Below are 23,521 nucleotides of genomic sequence, written 5' to 3'. Positions count from 1 at the left end.
GAAGTATTAATATTTTGAGAGAATACCACAAAAAAAAAAAAAAAACCCAGATATGTTTAGCAAATTAAACATTGAGTACTACTTCATTTATAAATTCATGTCTTAACAGGAAATAATTTTTTTAAATAGATAAGTTAACACTAAACTCATTAAAAAGAGTTTAAAGAAAGAGAAAAAATATTCTAAAGAGCTGCCATAGTCTTGAAAATAGATTAGGGTTAAATCTAAATTGAAGCCCTAAATTACAAAGTCTCTGTGACAAGCAGGTAATAGACATAGGAAACCACTTACATTGAATAATGTTTCATATATATGCACCTGTACATCTTATGGAAACGAACAAAAAAAAAAAGAAATTACGCTGTTTCTTATTTGACATTTTTGAATAATGCCAAATACCAAGTTTTTATAAACTGTAGAAAAATACATTGTTGTGATAAAAAGCATTTGTATCTATCTTCTATTTGATCAAGTATTATGGCTGTGGCAGCATAAACATGATGTTTCTGTGATAAAGAAAAGTATGTGCTGATAACTTTTTATATATAAAGTTATAAATAATTGAGATATGAGTAAGTGGTACATCATGTTCAGTGAAGAAAACCTGACTTTCTTATATCATTAGTTGTAGTTGTACATTATTTTGGATGATGAGTGTATTGGCGTGAGTAAGGATTTACTAGTGTGTAGAAGGGCTGTATAATCTATGCTCTTAACAGCGTATAAAGCATCATAGGAATGAATAATAGTTTTGTATGCTGTAAATAATACCATACTGCATATGAACGACATCATTACTTTTATTAAGAAGGTTTATAAATTTTAAAGAAAAAACAATTGATCTGGAAATCTTTAGAGTGCCATCAATTCTCATTTGATATATGAGAAAATTGCGCATACTCCATATGTCACAGGATCTACAAATTTAATCCAGTGTAGAAGTGTAATAAAATTTCCTGTAATATCATATACCAACATACAACAAATGCACCTGCCTGGGGACTCTGTGTCACTCTGCTTTGTAACACAATTTAAACTGATTTTTTAATGATATTACATTTTTAAAAACCAATTATCTTCACTTTCTAGCACCCTGTGGAAGCCGATCAACAGGTTCTGAAGGGACTGTATTATCACCAAACTACCCCAAGAATTATAGTGTTGGTCACAACTGTATTTACTCTATCACTGTTCCTAAGGAATTTGGTAAGTAAGTCTGGTCTCATTAATCTTTTTGTGGCTTGGATACTTTCCACAATTCTGGATGATTTGTATGGTTGCTTTTACAGAAAATTATTAATGTGTATAAGCTGTTTTAAGCTGATACTTCTATTAACACTTTTATCATTTTATAGTGCATTATTTTCTCAAAACACTTATGTTGGCCTTTATCTCTTGGAATTAGTGTTCAGTATTTTTGTCTCACTGTGATAACTACCATGTAACTTAGAATACTACTGTGATGCTAACCAAATATATTTGTGGTACCACTTCAGGTTTCTTTTCACCCAGGGTCATGTGATTATGCTCTAGAAAGTGAAGCGTATCTCCAGTAAGTCCATGTAAGCAGGGGAAGAAATGTTCATCTTAAATATTTGGTAGCATTGCTCTTATAACCCTTGGCTTCTCTGCATCGTGAGGCAATGGCATAGTCTTTATTGACAAAGGAAATTAGAGCAGCAGCTTTCTGCTCGGGTTTTGTAGATTCTCTGATCCTCCATCAAAACCCCACCTCCATACTAGCATTTTTTCTGTTGATTATACAAATATTTTAATGGTGTCTTCTGTCCCATACAAAGACAGTTTGCCTCCCTGGTTTTATGAATTATTCTATTTCACTTTATTATTAAATGTCTATGATACCTGCTGATGTGTTTTTTGTTCACTTTGACTTCTTGGTAAGCAGTATGCCACATATTGAGCATCATTTAAGCTTTAAATATCCATGCTGTGATTTTATGCTTGGAAAATCAGGACTTCATTATGACCCCCAGTCCACATTTCAGTTTATCAAATAACAGGTGCCTGAGGATGGGGATGGGTATTTCTTAACCTTCCTTCATGTTGATTCTGCAAACATCTTAGCCAAATTAAAGACAATGCATCAGCTGCTGTGTGTCCATCTGCCATACTCATGATATCTGAACTCCCTTAATATCCAATTAGCTTATTCTTGGGTATAGTGTAGAGGTGCATAGACTACTACAAAATAAATAGGTTTTTAAAAGTATTGTCTCCTAAGTCATGACGATTTCTCCTTATTCCAAAAATATTAAGAAAAAATTAAACAGATCTGAACAATTCTTGATTTATTTCTAGCTATTATAAGCATGGACTTTTGACACATCTAATCATTTTTAGATAAACTGAAAAATTTATATCCTCCCATTTTCATCAAATCTGAAGTTACTCATTGAATATCATTATAGTGGTGCTCAGTTTTTGAAACAGATATCAACATGTAAAGCCTTAAAATTACTACAATAATGGATTCAAAATGTGTAGTTTTGTGATTTCCAGAAATAAACCAGATTTCACAAAACAGCACATGAAAATGGGGAAAATCTCACTGCACTGTTTTTTGGAATAATTTGAGAAATACTGGTTTTCTTACACACTAAGCATGATAATAACAGTATTAAGGAATTCTGTTTAACTGTTTCACAGTGATTAGACAAAAGAATGCTGATGCAAATAAAAATTCTTAAATATGCTTAACCTTAGCATATAAGGATTCATTGACATATTGTGGAATATAAATGTTATAGAATGACCTAAATATTTTGTCTGTCCTACTTTGGGATAGACCTTTACTTTTTTTCTTGTATTTAAATAGTGTATTTTGACAATTAGTTCAGATACCTGTAGAATATATCATAGATGATATTTGATCCACTTTGAATGCAGAACACAAAAGTCTGTTGAAAGAGAAAGGTAAAAAAGGTATCTGGTAGTAACCACTCAAAATGAGGATGACATGACACATTGAAACAAGTGCCAAAACATAAATTCCTGTTTTAGCTGTTTTTTTCCAATGATACTCATACAGAATTGGCAGCAGAATTCCTCACACCCAGAAGCTTATGTTTTAAAATCTGAATCTTTCTTTGAATTGTACAGTGATGTGCAATTTTTTTTTGTAAGTTATTAATACAGATTTTTTTCCTTACCTGGGCTCTTTCTGCAATCTGTCTTTAATAAAATTATTCCAGTAAAAAACATTAAAAAAAGTAAATTTTGACAATTGATTTAACTGATTTTTTTACATTAAATGTAATTATTTGTCTCAGTCTGAAATTTTACAGTATGAGTAATGAATGTGTTTTATCTAATAGCTTTTACCACTCACTTGTCAAAACATATTTAAGTTCAGAGAAGAATAGCCATAAAATTGCAATGCTGAGGTCCTTCAGACCAATTTTAGTAAGCAGAATCTTTTTTCCTGTAACTCTGTTGTTTTGGGTCCTGATAGAAGATATTGCATTAAGAGTCTTCACTTGCAATTGTTGGTATGTAGGGATCACTCACTGACAAATGGTCACAAAAAAAATCTGACCTTTGTGGAAAAAGACATAAGATTTCATATTTAATTCACTTGGTAATATGCATCACATCGTGTAGATTTGACAGAGATTACTTGAGACAAAAAAGAGTCAAAATAATCTTTATGAGAATGAAGGGGTGTGGGAAACCAGGACTCATGTGTGGCTAACCAGTATGATTGAGCAGAAGCCATTTCCTGTTTACATTATGCACTTATTTATAGATTCTACAACTACTGCACACACTGATCACGCCTTTCCTGACTGATGCCTCTATCCTGTCCACGCATTCTGCACGCACTCTTCAGAGTATGTGGTTGGTTACAGTCCAGGGGCCTCACAGCTCTCTGTTGTCAAGTCCTTGTGGTCTTGATATTCTGTTTCTCAGCCTCTTCTTTCTTATTTTAGAAGAGTTTATGTCTTTGTAAACTTGATGCATTCCAGAGGGCTCTGCTAAGAAGAACTACTAGCGATATGGCTGGCGCACAAGGTAGTCCAAGTTGTTCAGATGCATTGCTACAAAGGGGTACTCCAGCAAAGCTGCTGACATATGATAATTTAATTTTCCTAAAGAAAACAGCAACAAATCTGTCATCTTCTCTGTGGCTCCAACTTTCAAAGTGAAATACAGCAATCAAATATTTGCTGAATGGAAACTCTTCAAGAACTGGTTTTGGCATCCAATACAGTATATGAGAACTTAAAACAAAGAACAGTTAGAGAAAAAAAAAAAGGTGAAAACCTGGTCAATAGAGACAAAACCCACAAACAATGTAATAATATATTCAGTGTGTAGAAGGGAACTCATTGGCCTGGATTAGTTTTTGATGGACTGAAAAGAAAACCTATTTCATCTGCAGCTTCTTGGGTTCTCAAGTCAAAAATTCTGTGGAAAAGTCATTTCAATGTGGACTTTTTCCCAGTGTTTCATTATTCTGTCATGCAGAATCACAGCTGCAATATTTCATACCATGACAGGTTTAAGCTACAAGATAAATGATTCACAAAAGCACACAGTGTGCCACAGGCAAAATCTTCTGTAAACATGGAAAACTCAGCTTCTTATTTGACACTCTCCCACTGATATTTAAAGCGGTGTAATAAGTGTTAATTGTTCAGTCCTGAAATACATCTTTGGTCATAATTAAAATGCAGATGTTTGAGATTTTAGTTATTTTCCCTGATGGACATTATCTAAATTGTATGCTCTGCTCTGTATAATAGTGTCATCTATACTTCTTTTTAAATTAATATTTTTAACAGTAAAATCTATTTTATATCAGCTGGCCTCAGCAAATGACTTTGCTTTTTGTTAGAGCAAAAAGATAGATTGAACATTCATGGTAAGATATGTAAGTGTGGCTTTGAGCTACGCTACCACAAAATAAATGTTTTCTCAGTTGCCATCAAAAATTATGAAATGTGAAGCAGAGCTATCTTTTCTCACCTAGAAGCTAAAACATTAATAGGGAAAATGTCTAGTTTCCATGGAAACATTTGCTTTACATCTACATGAAAATATAATAGAAAATAGCAAGAATTTTATTGATAATAATGATATTTTGGGACAACACTTCCTAGAATTATTGCAATGAAGGTAGATCCCGTTTGCTTGCTGTAAACAGGGAAATTTAATTCCACTATTCTCTTCAGTTCCTGAATAACTGGCTTATATTCACAGACACGTTTATGTCATTTTCAGCTTTTGCTTATGTCGTCTTGAATTTCTAAGAGATAGACATGAGTTATTCCATATTAGCAACAAAGGAAAGAAAGAAGTAGAACCAAACAGCTGAACTTTGGGATTATTGTTATTATTAATAATGTCCTTGAAAGAATAATTTTTTACCAGTTACTGGAAGGTACATCTATTCTGCCAGTGAAGATACACACTGATCAAACAATGGTGTCAACATAGGTTTTCTGTTAGACAGCTCACTGCATCTACAACTGTTAGACCCCTTAACAGTCGTGTCACAGTAAAGTTATTTCAGTAGTTTGTTTTGATTACAAACTCACATTACATTTGGAAAGAAAAAGATAGGCAAGGACAAATCATAAGGAGCACAATGTGCCAAATGACAACCTCACATCAAGATGGAATGAGAACCAAAATTGTATTTATGATAATACTTATCTGAATTAGAGTCAAACATCTGTACCTCTACAGATGCAGATCTAAAGTAAAAACATTTTAGTAACTTGAATCCATCATCACTGCTGTGTACATCTTAATATAATTTAAGAAATGTGGCAGATGCATATGGACTGGCATTTTTAAAATGCGGAGGTTTTAAATCTCCATCTTAGGTAAAAATGGATGGAAATGTCTGGCTAAATAACCTGCATCAATATTTTTAAACATAAAGTAAACAATTATTGAATTAAGCAATAGTTTACTGAAAGGGAGATAGAAATGAATGAATATTTTCTAAAATATCAAAGTGCCGCCATAGGCAGGAATCTGATTCTGCTCCTACCCTCTTTTTATACAAGCAAACACTTCAAAGTTGCAGGACTACACTGTTCAAACAATGGTTACTTGTCAACAAGATGGAGCGAAGCCACAAAGGCTGCTCCAAAAGCTTGAGTGTCCAACTGTGTAAAGGTTCAAGACACTAATTTCAGAAGAAAGACACAGCGATCCAGCTTGCACCCTATATTTTATAAGAACAAGTCAGCTTGCCTCACCTTTCCTTCCCAAAAAGAAAATTACTTCAAATCAAAATGACTTCCAAGAAAAGGGACCATTTATTTATTTACTCTTTTATCATGTAACCATAAAACTATTTTTAAAGAAAAAAAATCTATATTTTTGTATTTGTTCACAAAATTTTTGCATTAAAACATGAAAACTGACTATCACAGGGCACTTCATATAAAAACTAAAAATATTTTAAAAACATGTATCAGTTAATCCAGAAATTTAATGAAATCAAATTTAGTTGAGTAATTCAGTTTTCTGGTTTGTTTTCTCAGCTTTTTAAAGTATAGAGTGATCATCATGGAATACTGAGGGTGTACACACAAATATTTATTGTGAACAATAGGAAGAAGTACCTTCTGTATAAGTAATACCAATAGTTGATAGAAAATTCACACCTCATCCTTTTTTCTTGGTACTCTATTAATTCTGCTGCCATGTTGTTATTTCTCTTACCACCATTCTGATGCTGCAGTTTCAAAGGATCTTGTACTAGTTAGACTAGAATGATTCTTAGTAAATTCTTGAAGCTAAACTTCAAGAGCTCAGCTTCAAAAAAATTATAGTAGTCCTTTTCTTCAGTTTTCTCAAGTCAGCTAATTAAGCTTCATTCAAAAGTACATCAGCAGGAGTTTCATCCATGATAGACTTTAGAAACCCTGGCCAGAACTGAGAGATCATTGTGCAAAGGATTTCAGCCAGACACAGAAGTACTTTTCATCCCATAGATAATAAGCTTAATAAAGATAATATTTACATGTAATATTTAATTACAGTTGCTGAAGTAATTATTTTTAATGAATGAATGCAAATGAGTGTTTCAGTATGGAAGCATTCACATTGGCGTAAATGCTGCTTTCTGTTAATTTAGCTCATTGCCAGAATATTGTTTGAATTTGAAAATTCTCTGAGTGGACTTAACATGATAGGTATATGTTTTTTCATTTGACTCTTTTTCAAATTTAATTTTGAGAGTTAATGAAGAGAACTGAAGAGGGTTAAGCATGGAGTCAGGTTGATTAGGGCCAGAAAAATGTGTAGATTGTGTTCATTGTGCTTGAAATAAATTAATGCACCCTCCTACCACAATAGAAATTTAATATTCTCAATGTTCATTCAATGTGCATTGAATGACTGAGTATGAATTTATTTTCCACTATTATTTTGATTAAATATGATAAACGGACATTTTTTTCTGAAATTTACAATGCATAAAATTAACCATACAAAGTCATGGTTCATTTCTTCCTTAAAGTAAGAAAACTGTATAGCTATATAATGAATATAGTAAAATTGGTAGAATCTGACTCATTGTATTCTGCACAATTTAGCAAGAAAAGAATGTAGTGGTGTTGAGCCAGAAATAAAAAGCTTTGAAGTCTATCTTCTACATACTAAATAGACATGAAAATCTTAATGAAAAAAAGAGTCTTCATCCATAAATTTAAATTCTGAACTTTTGGAGTTGGATACAGCAATGGGATTTGTGTTTTAATTCTGTATAATCCAAATGGGTATGATCTAAATCTGTGAATGTCTAGAAATGCTACCCTTAAACACTGCAGATTTAGGCTTGCAGGCAAAGCAAATAGGTGTGTATACATGCAATTGAAGCCTATGCTGGAATACATTTCCTCTTGTTTTGGTTATACACCTAATTAAATAGATACCTTATCGAAGCCATTCAGATCCTTGCTCTAGTCAACAAATAGAGGTACAAATTCCCATGGCGTGATTCAACCCATCTAAAACATCTATCTGCAATTTTTGAAAGAACATAATTTATTCGTAATTTCAAAGAAACAACAAAGTCTTATTTTATCATATTTGCTCTGGCAGTAACGAAGGATGAAATGAATTAGAGAACATTGCATATGTGATCTCCATCCATCCTGCAGTCCCATTGCACACACAGAACTTCATGATTTTATCGTATGCATATGTTGTAAAGCTGGCAATTTCTGATACATTTCAGTGAGCAATCATTTAGTGCTTTGGGATTGGTTGATTCAAATTCAAGCTATTCTTAGTTATTCCTCACCCTCAAATGTTTTAAACCTAATGGTGGAGGTGAACAAAATGTCTAATAATGTCCTATTATTAAGTGTATATTTGACAATAATATTTCTCCTTCTTAGAGTGTTGTTGGACACAAGAAGAATTTGAGGTGATGCAGTGCATTATGTTAGTTTTCTACAGGTACAGGAAGCCATGGCCTCTAGCATGTCTTCAGAATGAATACCTAATGGATTTATTAAAAGGGAAAATGAAAGGCAGGATTAATTATATGCTGGAAATACTTTTATTTGAGGTTTTGGGAGGAACTTTAGTGAGTATTAGGTATTCTCTTCTCTAGAATAGACAATATATGTACCTAAAACTGCTATTTAAAATATCAATATTTTCCTAATTTGGTATAAAATAGTTATAGCACAAGAATTTAAGTTACATATAAGAACTGTGAAATTATTTATCCTTCAATGAAAGAATTTATTCTTTTGAAGAATATTTTGCTAAATATTTTTATTTTTCATTGTATTTAAACAAAGAACAATAATACTGACTATTTTTTTTTAAATAGGAATAGTCCAATGGTAAAATATTATCTATCAGACATACCTGATAGATAGTGAATATGTATTTTTATTATAATTTCAAGTATACATGGATTACTGTGCTACAGGCTTTCCATAGAATAGCTGGAGCTTGCAGCCTAAGATTTTTTTGAAGAAGAGAGGTGAGCATTAGGTGTTTAACTATTAACTTCTGGTTTGATTTTCTAATTCAAGGACAAAGTTGTGTCATTGAGATGCTAACAGTATAAATTGCAGAGGTACCAGAAGGTCATTTTGCATCACTTTCCACTGAACTATGAATCTCCTAGGTTCTGAGAGGAAGAACTAGATGATTTTATGCACTCAAACTCACAGCTGGGGAGTACTTCATTCATTGGTTCAGTGCTTAACATGCTTGCCAAGTGAGCAGATGCCAATAAAAAAGTCACCATAGGGTGACATTTAAAGGACCTCAAACTATTCAATGTATTTTTGAAATGAAATTTAAAGAATTTAGTTGATTCATATGATCTGAAGTCACTTTTTTCAGTGCTGTTTTTAGATTTTTTCAATAAAAATGATTAGTTTTGGCTCAAATATTAATGATGTGTTTGAACATAATAATGACCAATTAAATACAGACGACAAAATAGCTTAAGCTATTGGGTTTGACTATAAACATATGGCACCAGTAGAGCTGCCTTTTTAATGCCCTAAACCCAAAGTCCAATAAGACTACATCTGTGGTCTTCAAAGAAATTCACAGTTCCCAAATAAGTAAAATAATTTCACTGTAATGTGATTGAATTGATGCAAGATTTCTTAAGACTTTTTCTTATTTTTTTTTTTTTTTTTATCTTCTAAGCACTATGACTCCAGCTGCTCAAAATATGTAATCATCAAATCTTCTTCACAGAAAAGGCTGTTATTAAAATAGCTGAAATTAGTCTGGATTTCTGGTTACTCCAAATATTGGATGAAAGACTACATTACAATCATTGCTTAAAGCTTTTAAACACATGTTACTGTCCCAAGGAGGAGACTGAATGGTGACATATATTCTGAAATAATTCTGTTTTCTATTTGGTTTACTTCTTAGGACAAGATTTTAGTACTTTGGAAGGACAATAGCAAAATCTTGAATCTCCATTTGTTAGGACATCTTATCATAAAGTTATATTAATAATGAAGGCATAATTTTTACTGTTAATCTTTTCATGAGTAAAAAAGCTACTTTCTCACTCTTCCAGCCTGGGCAGTTGTAGGGACCAGGCCTTTCTTTCTCTTGGGTTTTGTGGTTCTTTGGTTTTAGCAGTTTGGGGTTTTTTTGCTATGTTTCTCCCCCTCCACTGCATTTTCCTATTTTGTAGCTCTAAAAATCAGTAGGAAAATCAACCTAACAGAACAACTGCAGAAATGCCTCCTCCCTGATACATTTTTCACTTGTTGGCAGTAAAAGACAGAGAGACTTGGAAAGAGATACATGAAAAGTTAGTGTGACCATGGCCAAGTTTCCACCCTGAAATATTCTGATATATTTCAGGGAAGGAGCTCATTAGGATCAGACTAGGATCAAGGAACTGCAAAAATTTCTTTTACAAAACACCTTCTGCTTATAAAATGGTTCACTGTTAGGCCCTGTTTACATACTTTTAATCCATATTTCTTACTTTTCCACTTCATTATAATCCTTTGGATATAAACCAATTCTCTCTCAAGTAAGATTACCTTTATTGACTCAAATATTTGTATTCACCACTGGGTACCCAGATGCAAATTTCAAAGATACTGGATTTCTCTTAGTGATTTCTATTTAATTTCCTTTGTTTAGAAAACAAATTAAAATGTCTTTGCAGTCCCCACTATATTTTGCTTTGCATTTCTTCAGTATATATTCCTGACTGCAGAACTGGCTGATTATTCCACTTGCTTAGAAAGAGAATCTCTGAACAAACTGTTTTACTGAATAAAGGAGAGGGGGGTGTTAGCCACTTGCTGTTTGTATCCAGTTGTTTATTTATAGTAATTTTATAAGAAATTTTCTAGTTGAATTTTAGATAGAGATGAATTGCATCTGCTCTGATAGTGAGTAAATTTCAAGAAAATGTGAATAAATTCTCAAAGAGCGAAATAAACAAATTTGGAAGTTGGCAGTTGCACATATTTTGAGGCAAAAAGTGATCCCATCTCTTTATAGAAGTTTATAACATTAATTGCATTTTGGGAAGTCATTGAAAGACTGTCAAAACACAGCTATTTGGTGAGACAAAATTACTTTGAGTTGTTACTTAATGAAAGTGTTGAATTTCTGGTTTTGGAGGCCATCATGGAAACAACTGAAGGATGGCAGCCCTATTGTTTCTGAGAGGTAGAACCTGGGGCATGTCAATAAGGCAGGAAACTGGAGGAGAACCATATAATTTGATGATTACAAGGGATGAATAGCAAAAGAAGGAATGGGGAGAGTAGGAAAAGTGGTATGTACATATATATATATATATATATTTGGATATATATACATGTACATATACCTATATTTTGTGAAAGGGTAAAGCCTCCCTGAAACCAGCACTTGGGTAATGAGATTTGCCCACCTCAAACTGGTTATATAAGAGTTGCATGAGAAGAAAAAGGCAAACATCAACTTTGTTACTTACGTGGGGTGAGACCATGCAAGAGCACTGGTCCGATAAAGCACCTGTACCACATCTGTCCAGGTCTTGTAAATGTTTGGGATTTCAGAGATGTCAGAGCAATGTGGTTCTCTTGTTGTGACTATCACACTTCAAGTTCCACTCTAACAGTGTGTGTATTAAGTGTAACTTTGCATGGAATACTTTGCTTTTTGCTTCAATACTTGAGGCCTGGAGAGTCCTATCATTTTAAAATACATGTCATAGTAAACACCCACTTGCACAGTTTAGAAGTAATAATAGACAATAAGAAACAGACTTCTAAAAAGCCTGTGTTTTGTAATGTTTCTCATTATTGAATCACCAAGTCAAACTTTTGTTTCTCCAAGCCATCTGTTCCTCCTGTTCTCAGCCTCCTTCCTCCCATTCCCATTTTCTATAAAGGACTCTAGATCCTGAAATGACAAGCTGATTGTTATGCAAGATTTTCTTTCCCCAAAAGCAAAAAAGTTTCACATTTAGGTCTTGAAACCCTCCCTAGATTTTGGCTTCACATTTCAGTTATAGACTCAGGCAGACTGGCAACACATCTGTTGGCAGACTGGTGACTGATAAGCGGTTCTATTTACTATAAGGATCATACTGATGAAGTCCAGTTTCTCGTATTTACTGCCATCAAATGGCTGGAACATTTTTACTTTTTCCTTTCACAGGTTTCCTTTATATAATTTTTGATGATTTTGACTATGAAAAATTATCTCAATGTATTCTCTCTTTGTTTTGCTTTGCTTTGGTTTGGTTTTTTAGGTTTTTTTGTTTGTTTGCTTTTTGTTTTTGTTTTTGGGTTTTTGTTTGTGTTTTTTTTTTTTTTTCCACTGAGAGTTCTTTCACGTTTGCCTACAAATGAAAAGAAAAATAATTACTCAAATATTATTTCATCCATATGACTCAGTAAATTAAAATGATAATTTGTTTCAGATGAATGAAGAGATTAATCATCTGATCTAAAAATTAACATTTACTAGTATGATGATAAAAGATAATTATTTTATGTAGAAAGTTGTTGTACTTTTAATTAGTAGCTCTAAATTAGCTGAGAGGTGACTGAAGAAACAGAGCTTTTTTAAAGTGACTTTGCCATTAAATTTAGAACCCTTATTACATAATTAATAGTATGGTTTGAATTAAATCTCCTATCTTAATAAATTCTATCTTATTTTGGAATAATAGTGTTCTATTATTGTATTCTTCTTATTATTACTATTGTTACTCCAGAGTTTAAATTGTTTATTCCTTCAACTATTTATATTACTTAAGAGGTTAATCTCCCTAAGTATTAGAGAGAGGCTTAAAAACAAATTTATCAAAGGAAAACCTGTCTACAAATTTGGGCACCTTACTTAAATACCTCATTAGCCCATTTCATGGTCCCTTGCTACTTTTTTTTTATCATTTTCTTATATTAAAAAGTCACTTCTGCCCAGAACTATAATGAGGGGTTTTGAAAGATACAATTAATTTGAACTTCATGTAATTTTTGTTTATATAGATGATAGTTTTATGAATGATTTTGTTATTGCCATCACAAGAGTCATCGAAACAAAACCAGTTTTTCTAGATCTGTTGTCTCTTTTGAGTATCCCTTCTGTTATATACAGGGTAGTGTTAAGATCTACAGAAAAGCAACAAAAAATTGCAGGTGTTTCCTTTCTCCTTCAGTTCAGAGACTGTAATAGAAAAAATAGCAATAAACAAAATTCAGATGTTTTACCACTACCAGTTTTTTCTTTTCAGAAGATCTTACTTAGACAGTTAGATGCTATGAAAGTGCTATTGTGGTTTGTTTTCTCAAAGCATGGAAGCAATTGTGTAAGAACACAATGAAGCAAGATTGGAATATGCTGTCCATGTTCAAGAATACCAAGATCTTCACATTTCTGTGGTTCAGAACACTTTTGTAACAGCAGGGCGATGGCCTCCAACTTACTGTCTGCAGTCTAAACTCTTCCACTCATTTTTCTCAATAAAATTGGCCAATGAAGTGATGGATCATGCAACGTGCACAACTGGTCTCAGAATGTTATTATCTGAGTAGTACCTTCTTCACAATAAAGTACATGTCACTAGTTGTTAGCTGTAAGTCTGGGATTCTTTTCCTGTTCACACCCTATTTTGTAAGAGACTCAAGTAAAAAACTCTTTGGGTTCCAATTGCCGGGCTTAAGTGAAAAGCATTCCATCTGAATGCCTTGTTCCTTTCAGAGAATCCTGAGTACTTGCCCATCATAACAGTGTTTTATTTAGAAGAAAAATAATATCATTAATTATACTTTCTTTTTTTTTTCTCACTACTGTATTGCTCACAGATGTACTTTCAGAGAAGTGAACACATAATTTTGTCTCTCTTGCTCTTCCACTCAGAGTAGATTTGAAGCCAGAAGTTTAAACAGTACAAAGCCGTTTATTTCAAATCAGCAGCTAGGTCTGCAGCTTTGACTACTGCTTTGGTTAAATAATCTCAGAAAACACAGCCTGTGCAAAGTAGATGTGAAACATACTTCTCTCATTCTTCTGCTTTTATTTAGATTTATAGCATTAATCATTGATGCATCTGTTAGGCATTATCATAGATTTAAAATGTGTTGTGTTATATACCACAAAAATACCTCATTAAAAAACATTACTAGTGACCAAAGACCTACTTTAGTTTTTAAGAAAGACTATATATAGGACTGACATAATGTAGGAAAATGTCTACACATGTTCATGGAAGCGTTTCAGTAGGATTCTTTGAAACTAGTGTACTTTTATATCAAACAATATATTGCCTTATTTATTAGTAGGCTTTCTCTATGCAGCTTTTATTCAAATTAAATTTCTAATTCTTACTCTAGTCAGTGCTCCAGGTCTGTTAACTCACTCTCAGTCTATTAAACAAAATAAAATTACTGCCAAAGGCCAGCTGTATTTTTTTTGTCAAACTCTTTTGCTTCAACTGCATTATCACTTCGATCTTCTTTCCCTAGTTTAGAAATGACATTGGCAACATATGAGAGGTATATTTTTCATGCAAGACATTGAGAATGACATTCTTTCAAAAAAAAAAAAAAAGAAAATAGTAGGTCAAGCAAGTTTAGCAGTGTCTGTGATTTGGGAAATTTACTCCAATTTAGTGCTCTCACTAAAACCATTTGGCCACTTGCTACCCCATCCCCCTTCCCTCTTGTGAGTGGCTGGAGATAAGAACTGGAGGCTCAAAAGATCATGGTTTGAGATAAGAACAATTTACTGTAAACAGCAATGAGATAAGAATAAGATCAGTAACAGAAACAGTATTAATGACAGAGGGCGTAAGAAAAGGAAGAATTCACATGGAAAAGAAGCCAGATGATAACAGACAGTAGCAGATGGCTCTCCCTGCCAGGCTTGCAGGATCTGAAGGAACCCCTTCTTCTAAAGGAGCCTTCCTTCCCCCATCCCCTGACAGTCACATGAGGTGGTAAAGAAAAACCTCCTGTCCTGGCCATGCCCCTCCTGGCTACTGCAAAATGTAACCCGGTCCTGGCTGAAACCAGAACACACAGGAACAGAGGCCTTTTTCTTTTTAAATGTGGTGTTACATTTCCTTCCACTCAGCAAAAATACTGAATAATAAGGGAGAAAGAAAACATCTTTTTTTTTTTTTTTTAGGTATGTAAGGCAAAATGAGATAAATTCAACATCTTAGAAATAAAATAATAAATCTGAAGAGTATTAAAGGAGTCAAAATTATAAGATACATTTTTTTTGTCCACAGGGATAAATAGATCTATGTTACCTTTTTAAACAAATTATAACAATAGGTGTTTGAATTTCAGTTGAATAAAATCAAAACAAATCAATATAGAGAAAAGAAAGTTTGTGTGGTTTGATGCTTCCTTCAGGTTTCTGTGATAGCAGAATTTTTAAATTATTGCAAGTAATATACTCTAATAATATAAAATAACATTATATAACTGTTTTCCCTCTACTGTTGTGTTGTTGCAGATACTGAAAGAGCTTTACATGTATGTATGATGATTCAGGCCAGGAGAGAGGGAGGAGAGTTGCAGAATGGAAGAAGAGAGGGAGGCAGAGGTTTGAAGCCAGAGGAGAATGATAGTTTATTTAGTGTAATAAGCTCTGCTGATTTCAGAAGAAAGCGTGAAATGTGTTAATTAGGAGAGTTCAGTCCTCTTCCAGCTCCAGGAAAAGTCTTAAATCTCATATTTTATGTGGAATTATGCTCATTTGTGGGTAAATATGCATGTAAGGTTTTTTCTGTGCAGTTTAACATCACTCCTCATGCTGAGCTTCTAGTGTTAATAACTGCCCCATCTTCTGTCTCCAAATTTATTCTTATTATCTTTTTATACATTCAGATAAAAATTTCCTTTTCTCAAACATGAGAAATCAGCAGCTCCCATCTCCTTCTTCCTCTCTGAGTCTGAGAATGCAGGAATAGTATAAGAGGAGAGAGGACAAATCATATTTCTGTTCAACATTTCCTTTGTAGAATTGAAACAAAGGAAGAACAGCAGAGGATGGCTTGCAGCTCAGTCTAGATCTGTGGGCTCTGGTTTTTTGAGATCACAGAATGGAACAGCTATTTTCTTCACCTTCATCTGTGGAGGAAAAGGGCACATGTGAGCTTTAAGAACCAGAACTCTTTCTTGTCCTGCCTTACTTCTTCCTTGTTTGCAGAGAGACTCATTCTGCCTTTTCCTCCCTAATGATCTGAATATCATGCCAGGAAATGTAGGATTACATTTGCCATCCCCAGCTGAGACTACCAAAGGAACACCAATAATTCTTGATGAAAAGCAGATAATTCAGTAAAGGCTTAATCTCTATGGAGACTTTAGGGAGAGTCTTCACAGAGCTTAAGGACGAGACAGTAGTGTAAGTCACAAACATTGGGAAGAACTAGTATATATTCCAATTAATTCACCCTATTCAAGTACAGTTAGCTGGTGCTTCTTTGTGTGGTTTGGAAAACCTCCATGACTTTTATGTTAATCACTCATAATAATTTGCTAGTAACAGTAAATTTGTGCTATACATATGATGTTGAAATAGAATTTTGTTATTTTTGAGGACTTTTGTAGGTTTGTCTTGTATGGTCATGCTTCTTTACACTGGGAGACTTGTGTAAAGTTTCTATAGCTCATCTACAGTTCAGTTGCTATAGAAAATGTATACATATATATATATGTCTGTCTGTCTGTGTGTGTGTGTGTGTGTATGTGAGGGAGGGAAGGTTCCTTTTACCTATTGGCAGCTTTAGCAACTTTTCAGTTATACAATTATTCTCTTTACTTTATATCTGATTATGTTTAGTAACATTAATTAGTTTCATTGCTCAGTTACTCAGCACCACTCTGTCCTTAACCATGCCACTAAGAATATCCCTTTCAATGGTTTACACATAAACCCCTCTCTAGCCTTATGTTGGCATCTAGTCTGTAGTGCACCCAAGAGGCTCATACAGGTGGAATTAATTTTTACTTCTTCCAAGGGCAGGAGCACTAGACAACTGCTTTATTCTGTTGTTTTGAAATTAATCAGGATTTACACAACATGATGCTATTAGCAGAGACTCTACTTTGTATTCACAAACAATTAATAATTTTCCTGTTGCAGCATATGATAAGAAGTGTCAACCATAACAGAGAAATGGAACTGATATCACTAAAGATCACTGTTACAGACACAGACTAGACTGAATGTATTAGCAGTAACTGGCAGACAACCAAATGTTTGGAAATGTCAGGGGAGAAACATTTTTTAAAATTGAGACTTCTGCTACTATTTTCATTTAGAAATTACAGTAGCAGTGCTAGCTCAGACATAGTCAGTGTTATGTCAAACTGAAGTATTACACTGAACAGCAAAAGATCAAATCTTCTAATTCTTTCTTGTGAGCTGGTCAAAGTCAGTTTAGGTTTCCTTACTGAGAGCAGTACTCCTATCCATGAGTTCTGTAAGATCCTCTCTTTAGGGTGTCATCTTTCAATCTGTTCCTCCAAAAACCTTCTCAGGGATTATTGAACTGCTTCTCTTCAAAAAGCCCAACACTCAACTTATCTTACAACTTTACTGGACATTTTTCTTAGCAGAAGGGGGCAAATATCTGTTTAGTTGGTGTCTACATGAATATGTTACTTTTAAAATGCTGAATCAGTCTGTCATTTTTATTTCTAATTCAATGAATCACAGTGTATTGCTGATTCATCCTAAATACAAAGGAAAAATTGATAATTTTTTCCTTATCTCCTGTTTGTTACAAAACTAAACACTTAAATGAAAGGAGCCATTTAAAGAGAAAGGCTATGTTCCTGTAGGAAGGGCAGATATACATTGCAACAGAAGGTATACTGACTTTTTTAACATTATAGTAAAAGTAATTTTTCTGCTTTTGTCATATATTAAAACAGCAAAGGGTCATAATAAGACTTTGTACCAGATCATCTCTGAGTTTATTATATATCATTTCCATGATTAAGCTATGTTATGCAAAAGTCTTGGCTTGCAGAGTTACTTCATATAAACAATGTATGCACCTTAACTTTAAAATATTTCTAGATGCAGATATTGTGATATTAATTTATGCATTTTTTTTTCAAGGCTACTCCATGGCTGGTTTGAGATGTCTTGAAAGGGACATCCAAAGAAAATGGTAGAAGTGAAAAATTCAAAAAATGTCCAATTTCTTAAAAAAAAAAAAGCCCAAAACAAAACAAGAGAAACACCAATATTTCCTCTCCTCCTCTTCCTAAAAAAATTTGAAAAATCTGTAACTTCTGCAAAGAAAACTGGTTGAAAGTGTTTGTCATGATACTAGAGTAGTCAAATCTCAATGCAGGTGTCTATTTTCTCTTTCTTCTGAGAATGGCACAAGGTTTTTCCTATCAGTTGATCATTTGACATGATCAACCCTAAGAACTTGCTGAGTCTTTTTCATTGAGAGAAAACACCACACAGTAGTTTCCTGATTCCTGGAGTTATGCCTGAATCCGGTTCATTTAAAGCATAGATTTTCTCCATTGTCATTTATCATTTGGCTGACTGACCATGACCCACCACTTAGCACAGTGAATGGGGTTTCCAGACTAGGGAGTTAAGCTGTATGAGAAATTTGCATTTCCTTCTTAGTGCACACTTGTTATCCTTAATCACCATAGATACTATTTCTCTAGTGAGATATTTCTCTGTTTTTTAAAAAAGTTCCTCAAAAATGTGGACTTCTTCCTCTTTTTTATTTTCTTTCCCAAAAAAAAATTAAATATGGTATTGGAATTTCTTTAAAGGAGTTCATAGGAAAAAAAAATATTAAGCTAAATCATAAGCAAAGAGAGCATATCATCAGTGGATCAGACAGAGAAACAGATTTTTATGGGTTTTTTTCACTGTGAAATAAAATTTTTATATTTTATTTGTTCAGGTTGTGAACAAAACTCTCCTTTGGAAATATTATTTAGACAGACTACAGAATTTTTTTGGAAACTACAAAAAGTTAACTAGTACAGAGTAATTTCAAATTCTGAGAAAGACCTCTAGCTCTAAAATTAGATCTATTTTATAACACAAGTGGTAGACAACTGAATAACTTAATTTTTCATTCACAGTTAGAAGAAACCTCTTTTAAATATTAGAGGAATGACCTAAAATACCATTTTAAAGCACAATTTTAAATTCTCGTTCTTAACAAATAAGTTTACTTTTATGGGTCTTTTGTTTGTTGGGATTTTGCTCAGTTCTTTCAACTGATTTGGTGCTAGAGAAACAGTGAAGTTACTGTAGAAAATAAGGGCCAGACTGAAATAGATTCTGATTGGAGACAAAAGAACTGTAAAGGTAATTTGCGCTCTGTTATAGTTAAGAGGGCTGATTTTCATATTTCCTTGTCAGTTACTAAGACCTATCATTATAAATGTTGATTCAGCCTTTAAACAAATGCCTAAAGTCTCACCAGTAGGGCATATATGAATAGCACATTTCAATTTCTGTAACAGCAATGCTTAAACCATGTTAGTCCTTCTGGTGTTTTTTTAAAGGCAAGTGAATTACGACTGTAGTGGACTTAATTTTACACTAAAGCTTACTGATTTCAGTAAATCATTAGGCACACAAAATATCCCTAAGAAGGGAAAATCCAGGGTGAATACACTTCCCAGGAAGCAGGGCCTCAGCACACATAGCATTTGCTCCAGACGGCAAACATTGTAGGATAAAAAATATCCCTCATTCCTCCTCTCTCCCTTAGCTTTTATATCTGTGCTGCCATCACACAGTATGTAATATCTCTTTGGCTAATTTGAGTCAGGTGTCCTGGTTCTGTGCCCTCCCCCAGGACCTTGCCCACTCCCAGCCCTTGTTAACACTGCTGTGTTATCAACACCTTTCCAGCTACCCATGCAAAGCACAACACTGTGAGAGCTGCTAAAGAAAAATGAACTCTATCTCAGTCAGACCCAATACAGTCAGAAATGTGAGCAATTCAGGGGTCTCTATTGGAACACTCTGATTGTACATGGCCCTGGACAGATGAGAAGTCAGGGAAGTAAATTTAATTTTCAGGGATCACTACTTCAAGAAAGTAATGGTCCATGCCAATGATAAAACAAAGGTAGCCAAGACCCTGCACAAATGAGCAAGGAGCTGCTGATAAAACTTGAACATTAAAAAAAAGAAAAATTCAAGGGGTTGAAGCAAGGTCACATGTTCGAGGAGGAATACAAACACTTGAACCACACTGAAAAGATGAGGTTAGAAAAGTCAAAATCCATGTAGAATTGAATCTGGGGTAAAGTGTCTGAAGAAAAATAAATTCAGAGAAACACGAATTAATAAATTTCTTCTTAACTACAGTCTTTACCAGTAAACCAATCTTGAACAATCCTGGAACCTTGAGACCAGCAGAAAAGTCTAGAGTAAGGATGACTTAGAGGAGGACTAGGAGCACTTAGACAAACTGGGCAAACCCATGGGACCTGATGGGTGCATGGGAGTCAGTTACCCTTGGCAGGTTGTGATGCTGAGGGAGGTTCCCAAGGGCTGGAAAAAGACAAAAACATTCCTATCTTCAGGAAAAGCAAGGAGAAAGATTAAGGGAACTAAGACCCCATTGATCTCACCTCTCTACTTGCAAAGGTGATAGAGCAAATAGCCCTGGTCACCTTCTGCAAATGTCAGAGATGATCAAGATGATTAAAAGTAGAGTTTTAAATGTTCACCCAAGGGGAAGAAAGGCAAGTCAAGGCAAGGCAAGAGATAAAAACTGCAAGGGAGACAGGATGCTGGGTCAGGTTGCTCAAAGAGGTTGTGGGTTCTCCATCCCCATAGAAGTTCAAAACCTGATTATACATGGACCAGAGCGATCTGGCCATCCTGTCTGCAAAAGGACTGTACTAGACCATTGGCAAAGGCTTCTAGTCTCCGTTATTTTCTAATTTTGTCCTAGGAATTATACTGAGGATACTGTTCATAATCTAATACTATTTAAATTATACCAGTATTATTTTTAAGCAGGCAGATGTAAATTCTATACATATTTATTTCTTACTCCAAAGTTGAAACTAAAATTTCTTTGATGAATTTTTTAACTAGCAAACTATTTTTGGCCAATTCCATCTGTTTTTAGATGCTTTCCAAACTCTTTGAAAGTGTCCAGATGTTACAGTGATGAAGGCCATAGAAACTTCTAAATATTTAGAGGCATGGAAAGCCTGCTTATCTAGCTATTGCCTTTTTAAAAGGAAGCTTTCTTGTGCTGACATAATTTGAATTGATGGATTCCCTCACTGTCCTAAATTATTGGTTGTATTAACATTAGAATTTACCTGGAATTTTCAAAATTAAAAAAATCACACAAATGGAAAGGTATAAAAAACCCCTTAAAATGTATTTTGTTTATTTTTTTTAAGAAATGCATAAATCATTAACTATCAAAATTTCAAGAGAAAGTGTTTTTTGAACAATCTTGCATTGTTTATCTTGTAAAATAAAAGACAACTAAATGTATAAGTAAAATATTAAACCACAAAACACAGGGAAAATTGCATTTTATTTTTAAATAGTATTGCTACAAAACATTGAATGCCAAGATGAGCATAAATTCAGAAATAATTTGCTCAATTTTAGATGTCAAAAGTCTAAAGGACATCTTTGGACAGATGATTTTCAGTGGACAGGGGATAGCAGATGATGAAGTCATTATTCAGAGAATGCTTATCCATCCCTCATTAGAGAAAAAAAATCACACCCAAATTCTTCAGTTGAAGTGATTTGATCTTTATTTAAACTGGATAATAGTTCTCAATTATTTGTTTCTCAAAGGCAGACTATACTGAATACTTACAAAATATTTTATCAGCATTTGCTAATTTAAAAGGTGGATTGCACTGGCTACAAATATGTTGGTTATTATTTAATTTTAAGAAAATTCTTTTTAAACACTAGAAAATAAAAGAATGAACACCAAATGAAACCACTACCAAATGAAGTAGACAGAAAACACAGGAATAATGAACTGGTGTTTTTCTAATAATCTGAATTTCCTTTCTCACGACATTATATCAACTAGTCAGGTATCAGTTACTATACCTTTCAACATTTTGTAGTTTAATAAATAAAAAGTATCCTGGCACACAAAAAGGAAGGAGAAGGATCTAGATTATTTCTTCCCTAGTGGCTGCAGCATATTCCTGCTTAATTTGAGAAAGCAGCTTGACTCATGTAAATCGCTCATAAAGGGCTCAAAACCCCTTACTTGAGCTCTCTGCTGTTCTATGTTAACCTCTTTCTGGCAGTAATTCCTCTTTGCCACTTCTTTTGATGTCTCAGCCACGTAAAATCTCTTTAAAGTATATTTTATCTCAAGTCAATGAAAACTTTTGGTCATGTTCTTATATTTTTGTTTGTATTTTATTAGGAAATGCAAAAGTGATAATGAAAAAAAAAAAGTTGTCAGAAGTTATACGTGGACCTTTCTAATTCCAAAGTGGCTGATTTTAGGTCATGTATTAGTTCACCTTCTTCGGTGCTGCACTTTTAGATCAAAGGGCTCTCAGGACAAAACTAGAGGCAAAACCAATATTGAAATACTTACAAAACATATAAAAAAGACCTGGAATTTTACTCATATAAGGTAAAATTGTGGATAAATAGTTTATTTATTTATTTTGTAACCCATTAAAATAAAAATGTAGCTTAACAAGTCAGTTTTTGCAGTTTTCCCAGGATACAGCTCTTGGTAACAGCTATGTGTACTTGTTACAGGATCTTCAGCACTTGTCTGAATTTTCTATACGTAGTTTGAAACTTAATTCAAAATGGGAAATAGCAGTGGAAGTCACAAGGAACTTTTCTTGTCTCAATGGCAAAATGAAATTCACTGAGTATGAAAAAAAGATTTGATAAAAGTCAAAATATGACAGAAAAATTAACTGGATTAAAAGCTTGTTTGTGGTCTTTACCAACACCAAGAGAAGACTTGAATCCAGACAAATATTATTTTGAAAATAAGCAGAACTATTAAAACCATCAATGATTAATTTTCTGGAAATTGAAGGAGAAATTATGGAGATAATTCAGCATCTCTCTTATAGTTCCTCTTAAAATATGGACAAGAATCTTTGGAAGTGTCTCAGAAAAACTTTTGTTTCAAATTTTTATAAATACAACATTCAGTCTTTTCCTTCAAAAAGAGGCTTTTAAAACAGAAACAATTATATGATAAGATCATGAGTAAGGAACATGAAACTGCCTTAAAAAAAAAAAAATCAGTCAAAGAGAGGTCAACAATTTGAAGACAATTCAGTTTTAATATACAATTTTTAAAGCTTTAAGGGTGTATAATTAATTGAAAGAAATGGAGGTGAGAGCTTCATCTTCTGTAACTAAAACTACCAAATGAAGGTACTGCAGAACTTTTGACAGACAACCAGAACCTAGTAGGAACACATTGGAATAATGAACAAGAAATGCTCCAATTTATTTTTAGTTGTTCCAATACATAAAAATATCTGGCTGCTTCCACCTTTATACATGCATAGTTCCTAAGTCATTT

The 23,521-nt window shown here is 33.6% G+C and overlaps 1 protein-coding gene across 4 annotated transcripts in view; it reads left to right on the top strand.

Annotated features, from left to right (window-relative positions):
- Positions 1 to 23,521, top strand: part of CSMD3 (CUB and Sushi multiple domains 3) — a 586,421-nt gene that overhangs the window by 445,491 nt on the left and 117,409 nt on the right. For all 4 annotated transcript variants that reach the window (XM_054290025.1, XM_054289307.1, XM_054288554.1 and 1 more), the window contains one exon: positions 1,090 to 1,206. In XM_054290025.1, the coding sequence (XP_054146000.1) occupies positions 1,090 to 1,206 (117 nt within the window). The remainder of the gene's footprint in view (positions 1 to 1,089; positions 1,207 to 23,521) is intronic.

The sequence above is a fragment of the Melozone crissalis genome, unplaced genomic scaffold (assembly GCF_028551555.1).
Source record: "Melozone crissalis strain CALT ecotype California unplaced genomic scaffold, PUWL_Pcris_2 ptg000002l_1, whole genome shotgun sequence".
Classification (NCBI taxonomy): domain Eukaryota; kingdom Metazoa; phylum Chordata; class Aves; order Passeriformes; family Passerellidae; genus Melozone; species Melozone crissalis.
This window is presented reverse-complemented; position numbering and strand designations above follow the sequence as displayed.